A 13,749-nucleotide genomic window follows, 5' to 3' on the forward strand; every position below is an offset into this window, starting at 1 on the left:
TCATCGCAGAGGTTTCATGATAAGGTAAAGGAGAGGACAGTCTCAGAGTTCACAAAACTTCTTTACCATGAATATACCTCATAGTCATAAGTTTTTGTTTCTTTTGTTCCCCTTTAAGTCTGGAAAACTGTAGCTAACCTAGGGCACTTTTACTAAAATACAGATTGAAGAATTTCTATCAGTGTCAGCCACCTATGCTAGAAAAATGCTTCAGCAGAAACACTGTTTCAACCAATGCTGCTGACTGCAAAATTTTCTATAAGGGAAAATGCCTTTGACAAAAATAGAATAAAAGCACCACTACTTATAAATTGAAGCTTGTTAAAAATCAAAACTGAAAATCAATGCATGTACAAAGAAGTTTTCAAATTGAATTAGGTTAGTAATTTAAATACAGTGTTAGCTTCTTTGTGAACACATTGCAGTACACCAAGTCTCAATTACCAGTAACATTGACTTACTTTTACAATGCCATGAAATTAAACATGTACGTATAAAGTAATTTATATATATTATAGATGTCCCCCTAATTATGTAAATAAAGAAACTGAGGCAGAGGTTTACTGGCTTGTATAAAATAACATAGTTACTTGATTTATTTTACTTTGTAGCTTTGTTTTAATTTTTTTCCTCTTTAAAATTTTTATTGGAGTATAGTTAACTTACAATCTTGTGTTAGCTTTTATTTATTTATTTTCATTAATTTTTATTGGAGTATGGTTGCTTTACAATGTTGTGTTAGCCTCCACTGCACAACAAAATGAATCAGCCATACACATAGAGATATCCCCTCCCTTTTAGACTTCCCTCCCATTTAGGTTACCACAGTGCATTGTGTAGAGTTCCCTGTGCTATACAGTATGTTCCCATCAGTTGTCTATTTTATACATAGTATCAATAATGTATAATGTGCAAATCCCAGTCTCCCAATTCCTCCCACCCCACCCCTTTCCCCCTTGGTATCCATACATTTGTTCTCTACATCTGTGTCTCTATTTCTGCTTTGCAAATAAGATCATCTATACCATTTTTCTTGATTCCACATATATGCATTATTATACGATATTCGCTTTTCTCTTTATCCATTCCTCTGTCAATGGACATTTAGGTTGCTTCCATGTCCTGGTTACTGTAAATAGTGCTGCTATGAACATTGAGGTGCATATGTTTTTTTGAATTATGGTCTTCTCTGGGTATATGCCCAGGAGTGGGACTGTTGGATCATATGGTAGTTCCACTTGTAGTTTTTTAAGAAACCTCCACACTGTTTTCCATAGTGGCTATATCAATTTACATTCCTACAAACAATTTATCACTTGCATTCCTATACGCTAACAACAAAAGGGCAGAAAGAGAAATTAAGGAAACAATCCCACTTACCATTGCAACAAAAAGAATAAAATACCTAGGAATAAACCTACCTAAGGAGGTAAAAAACCTGTACTCAGAAAACTATAAGACACTGATGAAAGGAATCAAAGATGACAAAAAAATGGATGGAGAGATATACCATGTTCTTGGATTCGAAGAATCAATATTGTGAAAATGACTACACTACCCAAAGCAATCTACAGATTCAATGCAATCCCTATCAAATTACCAATGGCATTTTTTACAGAACTAGAACAAAAAATCTTAAAATTTGGATGGAGACAGAAAAGATCCCCAACAGCCAAAGCAATCTTGAGAAAGAAAAACGGAGCTGGAGGAATCAGGCTCCCTGACTTCAGACTATACTGCAAAGCTGCAGTAATCAAGGCAGTATGGTACTGGCACCAAAACAGAAATATAGATCAATGGAAGAGGATAGAAAGCCCAGAGATAAAACCTACGCTCCTATGATCAACTAATCTATGACAAAGGAGGCAAAAATATATAATGGAGAAAAGACAGCCTCTTCAATAAGTGGTCTGGGAAAACTGGACAGCTTCATGTAAAAGAATGAAATTAGAACACTCCTTAACACCACACACAAAAAATAAACTCAAAATGGATTAAAGATCTAACTGTAAGACCAGACACTATACAACTCTTAGAGGAAAACATAGGCAGAACACTCTGACATAAAGCACAGCACCATCTTTTTTGAGCCACCTCCCAGAGTAAAGAAAAAAAAAACAAAAATAAACAAATGGGACCTAATTAAACTTAAAAGCTTTTGCACAGCAAAGGAAACCATAAACAAGATGAAAACACAACCCTCAGAATGGGGGAAAATAGTGCAAATGAAGCAACTGACAAAGGATTAACCTCCAAAATATACAAGGAGCTCATACAGCTCAACATCAAAAAAACCAAACAACCCAATCCAAAAATGGGCAGAAGACCTAAATAGACATTTCTCCAAAGAAGACATACAGATTGCTGACAAACACATGAAAAGATGCTCAACATCACTAATCATTAGAGAAATGCAAATCAAAACTACAATGAGGCATCACCTCACACTGGTCAGAATGGCCATCATCAAAATATCTACAAACAATAAATGTTGGAGAGGGTGTGGAGAAAAGGGAACAATGTTGTGTTCGCTTTTGAAATTAATGTGAATCACTGCACACAGCTAAACAGTACCAGACCTGGACTGGACTTCAGCTATCCTGACTGTGGTCCAGCATTCCTTCTCTAGTTATATAAATGAACTAACATATAATAACCAGGGGCTTCATAAAAAGATATCTGTCTGCACACCACCTTATAAAAAGGTTAGAAACATCACCATTCAGAACAGTTTTCCTAGGTTCTCCTTACTCCTCTATATCTGTTTCCTCTATGACCAAATTATTATTTTAAAAGATAGAATTAAAATGTCTCCAAGTTGCAACTCTTACAAAGGGTTACTTGAAACTTTCAATAGATATTTCGGAAAACACTGACAATGTCAAAAATCCACACAAACCTGGAGACTGAGAATGAAACAGATGTCACTATCTTACAGGGAATTTCTGGTAAGATATAAACCATAGAATTGATAGAGCTGGATTAAGAACAGCAAGAAGGAGTAGCCACATGCCAGTTCAAGAAACACAGCAGCCTTGTTTCCCAAAAGAAGGTTAAAAGAAAAAATTATCTCTACTGTCTACCATGTTTTTCATAGAAATAAGTAAAGTAGAGCCAATCCTTAACTTTGAGGTACTGAATTTTTAAGGAGCCAGAGTATTATCTCTGTGCTTTTTATCCTCATCTCTCCATACTTATTCAGAGATAGCAACCTCCAGATGACAAAAGGATAGAAAACAGTGCTTGTGGGGATATGTGTGTAGGAAAGGGGGCCACAGGGTGGGGAGGAGGAGTGCTGTAATGGGAATGCTGGAGTGCATTTTCTCCTCACAAGTTAAATAGAAAAGAATAGGGAGAATGCAGGAAGTTCCCTATGATACTACATGTGGAGTGTTGTAGCTTTTAACCTCTGTAATGTATGCTATGAACACAAACCTCTTATTTTAAAAATGACAAGTTTATATAAATTTGCAAAAGTCATGAGACAATAAGGTCCTGACCCAAGATGGGGACAGTGGGAGTGGAGAGCAGGGGAAATGCTCTGAAATGTAGTCAAGGTGCCCAAGTTGGTTAACTTAAGGAGAGGACATGTGTCAGGTACTGAGACAGAAATTCAGTAGGTAAGAGTTTATGAAAAAAATTCTTTCAGATCTGAACTAGCAGGAAATGAAGTATTAGGGGGAGATTCAGAGTTTAAAAGGTGTTTTCATATTACTTACCTTATTTAAATCTCCCAAAAGCTCTTTGAGATGGCTATTACCTCTATTTAACTGCTGAGCAGACCCTGTTCATAGGGGTCATGTGACTCAATCAAAATTAGACAGGTAGCAAGAGATAAGACTAAAACTCAGGCCTTCTGATTTGAAGTTGAATGCTTTTTTCACTGCACCGTAAGGTAGCAAAGCATAAATTATATATCTACCCTTGATACAGACTAAATGTTTACATTTAGCTCAGAGGATTGAAGGGTCAATAAGAAATCTAGGAAATGAATCAGAAGACTGAGGACCTTCACTGACATCTCAGCTCATGAAGAGGAATTATTGATGAAAACTTTGGTCTGAAGGGTTTTGGTTAGACTATCACACGACATTATAATTACTGGGGTTCAGGGAGATAGATATTGCAGAGGCAGTGATGTGTCCAGAAGTAAAGGCCTTGCTGCCCATACAAAGCAGAGGATTCTTTGTTCAATTTATTTTGATGCAAACACAAACACTGTATGTCTGGAAAACACTTGCAATGTCGGTATAACTTTAAATTGTCAAGCTTTTTTGGAATACATTCATGGAGCGATTAAATCGGCTATTTTGCTTTGGGAGATATAATTTTATATGTTATACTGCTCTCCTGAAGTGCCATGCTGCATTTCTCAGCAGTTGCATTGGCTAATAATTCAATTATTAACGCAATTCATTATTTTCATGTTCAATTAGAAAGCCTTTTGCGGTGGCTTGACCCATCTCCCCAGAGCAAATGGGGCAGTTTGTAAAAGGCCAAACCACAGGGTGGAGCATTGAGGGTATGAAGCATCATATAAAATTTAACCATATTAAATGGAAATCTGCCTTACACAAGCTGCTTATCTGCAGCACAAGGCAGCTAAACTTCCAAGATAAAGGCTGGGAGTGGCTCGTGTATTCTCATTTTCTCTACTTCTTCACCCTATTTTATAATTTATTGTAATTAGTACATTTCCTTTCCTCAGTTTATTCCCTGTCTCTCATCGAGCAGAGGTTGGTCTAATTCTGTGAGTCTTTCCTGGAGTCTTTTCATGGATCCTGGGCCTATTCTTTTCCAGCCTCTGCTGAAACCACTGGCTTCTGTTTCTTTCCTTTTGTGTTGTATGATCTTTATAAAGGGGGTTATAAGAAGTCAGGCAGGGACATACATGATGAATTATCTGCTGATGGATAGCATTGGAGAAGGGCAGATGAAAACCACTCACTAGTATTGGCCCAAGCACTTTTTGCCACTATTAATGAAATTTCTTTTGATCTATCAGTTGAATGGTCTCCCTCTGCATTTTAAATCTCTGATCATTTTTCCATCATGTGGTACTTTACTGATATTCATGGAAAATGAAACTGCTTACATTATTCCTATTAATAGTCACTTGGCATTGAATTTCAGGTCCTAAACCAAAGATATCTTCCACCAACTATCACAATTTTAAGGCTATCTGGTCTAGCAAATCCTAACAAAGGCTTAATTTACTATCAGGGCCTGAAGCCTCAATTTTTCTATTTAATTCTAAATATGTTCAGTCCATTTTTAAAATTTCTCACATGTACCTAATCTTAGGAGCACACAAAACCAATATTAAAGTTTTCCCATAAATGTAAAAGTATTTCTGGTTTGATTTTGATAATTACATTACAGTTTGTTTGGTTTTACCTGGAATAATGACTTCTTGAAAACTGTATAGGCTGTCACATAAATAAATACTTTTTAAAAGAAAAATTAATTTTTTAATATTTGGTATAATGTTATCATTATAACTAACAGAAAATTTGACTAATAGAGAAGTTAGTCAAATTGCTAACTTAAAAAGACAAATTTTTAATGTCAACAGGTTATTTTTGTTTACTAGAGTCATCTTTTTAAAAAAAGTCAAATTCTTTTCTTAACAGTACATAAAACTTTAAAAAAAGAGAAAAAAACAGTAAATATAAGAAATACAATCAAAACTATCTGGCAGTGCTCTTTTAAACAATTACCTTTTCCAGTCTATTATGAACAGTCACTGTGTTTCACCATTTTTTTCCATTTACTCCTCTGTTCATTCAGCATTGTCTAAACACTGACTTTCCCTCCCATGCTTGATTTCCACAATGTCCTCCCAGAAAAAGAAAAGTCAGGATTCAGTGACAAGACGCCTTTAAGCAGTTACCTCCTTAATAATGAAGCCAGAATGAAAGCGGGATGATATACCAAAAAGAATGCTATGCTGGACCTTGAAATCTGGTTCCAGTCACCAGTAAGCCTAATATACTTGGCCTCAGTTTCTCCATTTGTAAAGTAAGAATAATCTTGTATTATCTGTAAAACCCCTAAATCTATTAAATACTAAGTTTAAAAAAAAACCTGTCAAAGAGAAATAATTGAAAAATTAAATTAAATCAAGTTTGATGCAACACAGTAAAAATGAAAATTGCTTAAAGAAACAATTTCTTGACTTTCAGAATTAGATATTCTTAATCAGCCACTTTTACTACCTCAGCAGTTATCTAAACATGTTTATTTGGTAATTATTAGAATACATTGAAAATAAATTGACAAAGTCATGCAATATTTACTTTTATATGTTGAAATATAATTCGCTATTTTTAAATCAAGTTAGAGTCTTCCAAGACTCTAAAATAGGCTATTTCAAGGGAATTAGACATGATCTAAGCCATTCTCCAGAAATCTTTACTTGATCTAGAATCCCTAAAACATCCAAATGAAACTGGAAAACAGCTTTTTTCCAGAAGAAATATACCAGATTCTTAGAATTTCAATATACAAATTGGTTGTGCAGAGTGGGCTTGCCAGAGGCTTAAAAACTGGAACTAATTTAAAAAAAAAATATGAATTTGCAACTTGCTATGGCACAATATATTATTGTTATTGTTAGTAGTGGAAAAGGAATTCAAATCTCCGATCATCCTCAAATATTGCAAAGGGATATCCTCTGATCAATTTCCTCAGAAATACTCCTTTAAAATTCTTCTTTCCTCCATTAACCCATGCCCTCTTTTGTAGTAATTTAAGACTTCTTTTTCCCTTTTCAAATTAACATATGTATAGGAGGAAACTAACACTTATCAGTCATTTCTCTTCTACTTTACAAATAAGGCATAAAGAAACAGAATCTTAGTATATTTCCTCCAAGGATAATAAGCTGTACTTCATTGTTGTTTAACAACTTGGAAAATAAAAGATGTTTTAAATGTGGGAATGAAGTTATCAATAGCAAATTTCCTTTAATAAAGACAAACAACGCAATACAAGCATGCTCATCTAGCCAAAAATAAAAAGATAAGAACAATTTATTGATGAAATGAACTAATACAAAATATATAAATTGCCCTTGCCTTTGGAACTGAGATTATAAATTTTTTTCATAGTCAACTAAGGTGTGATTAACATTTAAGTACAAAGGTTATTTAACATTTAAACACAAAGGTTTCCCCATGAGTTACTTTGGATTTATAGGATCACTCTTACCAGCGTTTCTCTTGAAGCTGTGTTTTATGAAAGATGAGATATTCAAGCACCTTATTCAACTGGGGACTATTTTTCTGAACACAAGTCCAGGCAGCAACACAGTGCCAGAGCAGGTGGTTAATTTCATACCCTTCCTGATTAAGTTGCAAATGTTCCTGTAAATAAAATATATCTGAGAAAGAGTTCTTTGACTTGAATAAACATGAAAATAAATTTTAAATGCATATTTTTTCTACGCCATGTTACACCAAGTTGAGCAATTTAAATACATTTTTGTAAGTATATATAGTTAATCTGAACTTAATTCTTAATATATTCTCACATGGATCCCTTGTGTTCAATGATAAATACATTTTTGTAAGTATATATAGTTAATCTGAACTTAATTCTTAATATATTCTCACATGGATCCCTTGTGTTCAATGACATTTTACTTAAATACATTTTTGTAACTATTACTTACAAAATGTATTACTTACATACATTTTTGTAAGTATATATAGTTAACATACTTAAATACATTTTTGTAAGTATATATTTACTTAAATACATTTACATAAATACATTTTTGTAAGTATATTTACTTACATACATTTTTGTAAGTATATATAGTTAATCTGAACTTAATTCTTAATACATTACTTAAATACATTTACTTAAATTTACTTAAATACATTTTTGTAAGTATATATAGTTAATCTGAACTTAATTCTTAATATATTGTCACATGGATCCCTTGTGTTCAATGACATCAGTTCCACAATGTGACAAAAATCCTGTATCTGCTAAGGGACAACTATTAGACACAATTGTGCTTCTTAAAACCTATATGACTTAGTTCTCCCTGACACCTAGGGGAGGGAAGAGGGGAAAGTTTGAACAGTGATCAAACAGCAAATTGGGTTTTAAAATGTGGATTTTCACTTTAAGGACAAAAATATTGCCTAGCTGGATGTGGTCAATGTCTGCAAAGTAACTATTTTAAAAGGCTACAAAATCAGAAAACAAATGGGCTATTTGTTTTTTTCTTAGAGTGCTTCCTAACAGTTTCATAGACTTAACTGATCTGCTAAAGTAACTGGTACAAAGAAACATGATTTATTTTTAGACACAGCACTCCCATTGAATTTTTGTCAACAGTAAAGATTCAAATACACATCCTGTGATATGTACTCAAATTACTAATTTAGCTGATATTTTATTCTTTTATGCGCAAAAGAAACACTTAAAGAGATTCCAAAGGATTTTACAATTCTCATTTACTATACAAAATAACATCAAGACTATACTTAAAGAAAGTTTTCATGTTGAGTACTCTTAAGAGAGAAAGCCAGAAGTTCATATACAAATTTTAAACTAAGTTTAAAATTTTAAACTTAGTTTTAAGTTTCTAGTCAACTGCTTATTTAAGTCTCACAGATGTGTATTGATTTACATTATGTCAGGAACACAGACGCTGGCAATAAAGGCAGGAGTAAGATAAAGTCTCTGCACAAGGCTACCGACTCAGGAAAAATCATCCACAAAAGCAAATGGAAACCAGTCGGTGTTTAGAATGTTAGAATTTCCCCAAAAAAGCTTTATTCTAAAATAATGTAAGACATCAGACTGAGACGTGCAGACTTCAGTAAATGTACATATTTCATCTAAATAACTCAATTTTCTGCTTTGTGGTAGAGTTTCCCCCAAAAGTGGAACCCATATAAATGAAATTCTTTTCTCAAATTGCTCTAGCAGTCTGAGCCTGGATGCCTGACATCCCTCATGTTGCAAACATTCTGAATACATATGTAGGTAGATCTGTTTTGAAACTTGTGGATGGCTTGACTAATTAATTTAAAACAATCAATACTTTGTTTTTTTAAAATCATGTGTTGTGCATTGCATGGCTAGAGACTATTCAGTTAGGTCAAAAATTTTCGTTAACAAACTTATACACCATCACCAGAGAAAATTCCCAAAAGCCTTTGGTAAAGAAATGATCAGGATTTAGATAATGAAGAATATTTAAGTTTGATTTTTAATTTTATATGATACCATTTTTACTTATCACTGAAAAAGAAAAAAGAAGCCTCTGACTTCCGGAACTGATTTGACATCAATATTACTACAAGCTGGTGTGGCGCTCACTGTCAGGTCATTTTGTTCTCCTGCTGGATATAAACTCACAGAATATCAACCTCAGACAATATTGCTCTGATAAATACACAAAGCCACTTGATATTTTTGTTTCTAAGCACAGACAAAAAGTCACTGTGCCACCCACAAAATACCCAATCAGAATTGCCCCTGCTTTCTGGCAACATCAAATCTAAAGAGAATCCCTGCTTCTTTAGAGCCTCCCCCAAATCACCCAACCAAAGTCCAATTCCTATAATAGATATATGTTAGCACCCTCTAACTGAGACATCACATAGTCCTTTGGGTGTGTGTTCTCTCTCTGCAACAAATAATAAAACCAGTTTTCCCAACTGCATGTGTGCCCCTGAAGGGTCCTTGAACCCGCCACACCTAGGAATTTTCCAAATAAGTGAGGCTTATCTCTTATCCATATGCATTATATCCTTATATATTTCAAGCATTTGCATGGAAATTCTGCTAAAGTTTCTTCCCTTTTTACTTTTTGCAAACGAAGAAATGTATTTGCCAAACTAGAATGAATTAATATAATAATGATGATGTGATTTAATACAATCATCATGTACATCATCAGTGTAGCAGACCAAGAGGAAGCAATGCTCTGAGAACTATTAGGTGGTGCAGAGTTCTTTGCCTTTACACTAAATCAGTCCCACCCAAGGTGTGGTTGGCAGATAAATCCCCTCTGCAAACTGTTAACCAGAGTACAGAAATAAAGAATATATATTTAGAAACTTTTACAAAATTTGACAGTTAATTTTCTTTTCAGTCTAGTAAAAAAATTAATGCCTATATATTTATTTATTTTTATTTTTAGTAATTTACTATTATTGTAGTTTTAAAATTCTGTGTATCCTAATGCCTATATCCTACAGAATTCCTTCTTTAAAAGCAATTTTATAATAGCACTTTGAAAACAAATTATGTTTCTACTTCAATGCTTATAATATATTAAAGTATTTTACAGTGGCCAAAATATGCTGTCATGGACCCTTTAGCATTACTGAAGGATACGAGCTGTAGGAATAAACCCACAAATCCTCTACTGTAGCATATGAATAATAAAGGGAGAGAGGATGAATACAGGTATATCTTTTATAGTCCCAGTTTTCTCTCTTCTTCACCCTTACTTCTCCCAGAAGTTGAGAAAGATGGGTACTGAATGGGTAAATACTCAGCTGAACTAGGGAGCCTGGCTTAGATTAATCTGTACTGGAGAAATTGGGCTGAAACTGGAGGACAACATTAAAATATGCCATCCACCACTGAACCAGCTGAACCAGCAATTTTCAGCAGCACTGTGGCTACACTACCTTTTATATTCTTTATATTATGAGGTAATGGGAGTAGACAAAGGAGGGTAATAAGTCTGAGAGGCAAAATTCTGTTATAATCCCTTCATAGAATCTCATGTATGGGGGTGAAATAGAACTTAAAAAGACTGAAACTATGCCCCTTTGTTCTAAAAAGTGGAAAAAAGCACAGAGACTTAGTGACTTGTCCCATTATAAGCAGATATATTCTTTTCATGTGTTGACATTCTTGCCTCTTTCACTTCAGACCAAGGTAGATCTTAACTGTATAGAAGCGTGAACTTCCATTTTCTTGCTGTATATGTGCACCAAGATTGACAAAAACAGATTGATTCAAGGAGAAGCAGAATTAACACTGAAAGTTGCCGGCCTCACAAGTGGAACACTCATGTTGTCAAGATTTCACAGGATCTTATTTGTTTAAAGGAAAAACACTCAAATCATCACTATATTAAGTTAAGCACAATTAACTACACAGTTAAGCATAATTATTTAGTCACCATAAGCATGTCCTTAGATAAAAATTATTACATTTAACTGCCTAAGTTAAAGTGAGTTCCTAAGTATATTTTTCAATAATTATTATTTATGTTTGCATGGCTCTTAATAATTTATAAGGCACATGCTTTTTTGCAATCTTCACAACAACTCTGTAGATTAGGGCAAATATGACGATGATGATGATGATTATGGTTGTGGTGGTCTTTTTTTTTTTTGAAGTTATTCCTTCACTTCATATATATATATATATATATATATATATTTTGTGTGTGTGGGGGGGGGGGGCGCTGCACCGCGCAGCATGCAGAATCTTAGTTCCCCAACCAGGGATCAAACCCGTGCCCTCTGCAGTGGAAGCGTAGATTCTTAACCACTGGACCGCCAGGGAAGTACCCGGTGGTGTCTTTTTTAAAGATAAGCAAATGGGGATTTGGAGAGCTTAATGCACCTACTCTGGATCACAAAGTCAATTGGTGAACAGGCCCTTCCTCTTGAGAGTCAGTGCTTTTTCTGTTGCTCAGTATCTTAGGTTATATATTTATTGTTAAAACATTTTTGAAACTTTAAAACAAGATCCTTTCTACGCATGAAGCAATGTGTGTTCATTAGTAAGCATAACCAAATGGTTCAAATGGCTTAGTATACGTCACTCTTTATATAAATGGTTTACCAAGTTATGAGCCAAAAAGAAAACACTAACTCCGAGAAAGAAAACAAAGAGATGTGGTTAAATATTCCTCCTTATAGGCTTAAATTTTAGATAGCTGTGGAAAGGGCCCAAGGGAAGCACAGGGAAACTGTGAGGCAGCTCACAGGCAAAATTATTTTAAAAAAGAATTTTCCTTAAATTTCCTTAGTTGTTCCAACTAGCATCATATTAAATGCATTTTTCTCCTTTTTAAGAAATTATTAGAAAAACAAAATTTCTATTAATAAATTATAAAATAATAAGTATATATAACAAAAAATAAAACAATAAAAGAATCAAGGTTTTGAAGTGTTCACTGCTTTCTTTTGGAATATATGTGAGAAAAGGAAATAAAGGCATTACAAGCCCCAAAGATTGAAGTTTGACTTTTGAAGTACATCAGCATATAAGGTATATGAACACTGGAGTTCTGTTTGTATAATCATAGCTTATTACATACCAAGGAATTATATACAACTGGGACAGATAGTTTTCTCTAATGTTGATCATTAATATCTAAGTTAGAAATTAAAAGGAGATTTTTCATATACCAGGTATTACTTTCTCAATTTTGAACCATTAAAAAAATTTCAGTTGATTTTAATAGCATATTAAATGTTATTACATATGAATCATGGAAGCATAAAAATATTACACTTGCTCTCATTAACAACCTGTACTTTACACACTCTCCCTTTAATAAAAATGTAATATCTTAAAATGTTCATTTAAAAGTCAATCTAAATTATGTTGCAATTTTTAATTAATCAGCTGAGATGGAATCTATAAGGAAGAAGGTATTATGGCATTACTCCATTTAAAGTAGTAGTGGTGGGGCTTCCCTGGGGCTTCCCTGGTGGCGCAGTGGTTGAGAATCCGCCTGCCGATGCAGGGGACACGGGTTTGTTCCCCGGTCCGGGAGGATCCCACATGCCGCGGAGCGGCTGGGCCCGTGAGCCATGGCCGCTGAGCCTGTGCGTCCGGAGCCTGTGCTCCGCAACAGGAGAGGCCACAACAGTGAGAGGCCCGCATGCCGAAAAAATTAAAAAAATTTAAAAAAAAAATAATAAAGTAGTAGTGGTGGATACTGATGCCCCACTACTGATCCTACTAACTACTGTCCAGGAAATGTGCACATGACTTTAATGTCTGTGCTGTTCACTCCTCTCCTGCAGCTAAATTCATCTTCAGCCATGTTACCGAATTAGCAAGCATGATTATTTAAGCGTAGTAATCTGATCTGATTCGTCATGTGCTAGGATATACTCACCATCTCAGAATCTACATTCTTGTCTTCCACAGGGCTAAAAATTGATTGAGAAGGGAGTTCTCTTTTACATACAATATCCATGATTTTCAGAATACACTGCACATTTGAAAAGATGTTTGGATACTTGCAATATAATTCTCCAGAGAAAGAAAGTGCTATTGTAAGAAAAATAATTTGCGAGAAATATTTCATTAACATCTCGCACTGCATTTCATTTGTCTTTTAGTTATTAAAATATAATTAAATTCAGTACTTAGAGGCTGAAACTGCTGTATATTTCCCCATCTATTGAAGATTAATAATGTTATGTATGACCCCTAGTGGTATAATAGAAAACTACAAGGTAAATAATTCATACGTAAGAGTTTATAGGACTTCCCTGGTGGTCCAGTGGTTAAGACTCTGAATTTCCACTGCAGGGGGTGCCAGTTCGATCCCTGGAGGGGGAACTCAGATCCCACAATCAGTGTGGTGCAGCCCAAAAAAATTGGGCTTCCCTGGTGGCGCAGTGGTTGAGAGTCCGCCTGCCGATTCAGGGGACACGGGTTCGCGCCCCGGTCCGGGAAGATCCCACATGCCGCGGAGCGGCTGGGCCCGTGAGCCATGGCCGCTGAGCCTGCACATCC

The 13,749-nt window shown here is 34.8% G+C and overlaps 1 protein-coding gene across 1 annotated transcript in view; it reads right to left on the reverse strand.

Moving 5' to 3' along the window:
• Window positions 1–13,749, reverse strand: part of TMEM232 (transmembrane protein 232) — a 229,344-nt gene that overhangs the window by 198,724 nt on the left and 16,871 nt on the right. The window contains 1 exon segment of the mRNA XM_024122160.1: window positions 7,213–7,346. Within this exon segment, the coding sequence (XP_023977928.1) occupies window positions 7,213–7,346 (134 nt within the window).

The sequence above is a fragment of the Physeter macrocephalus genome, chromosome 8 (assembly GCF_002837175.3).
Source record: "Physeter macrocephalus isolate SW-GA chromosome 8, ASM283717v5, whole genome shotgun sequence".
In the NCBI taxonomy this organism is placed as follows: Eukaryota; Metazoa; Chordata; class Mammalia; order Artiodactyla; family Physeteridae; genus Physeter; species Physeter macrocephalus.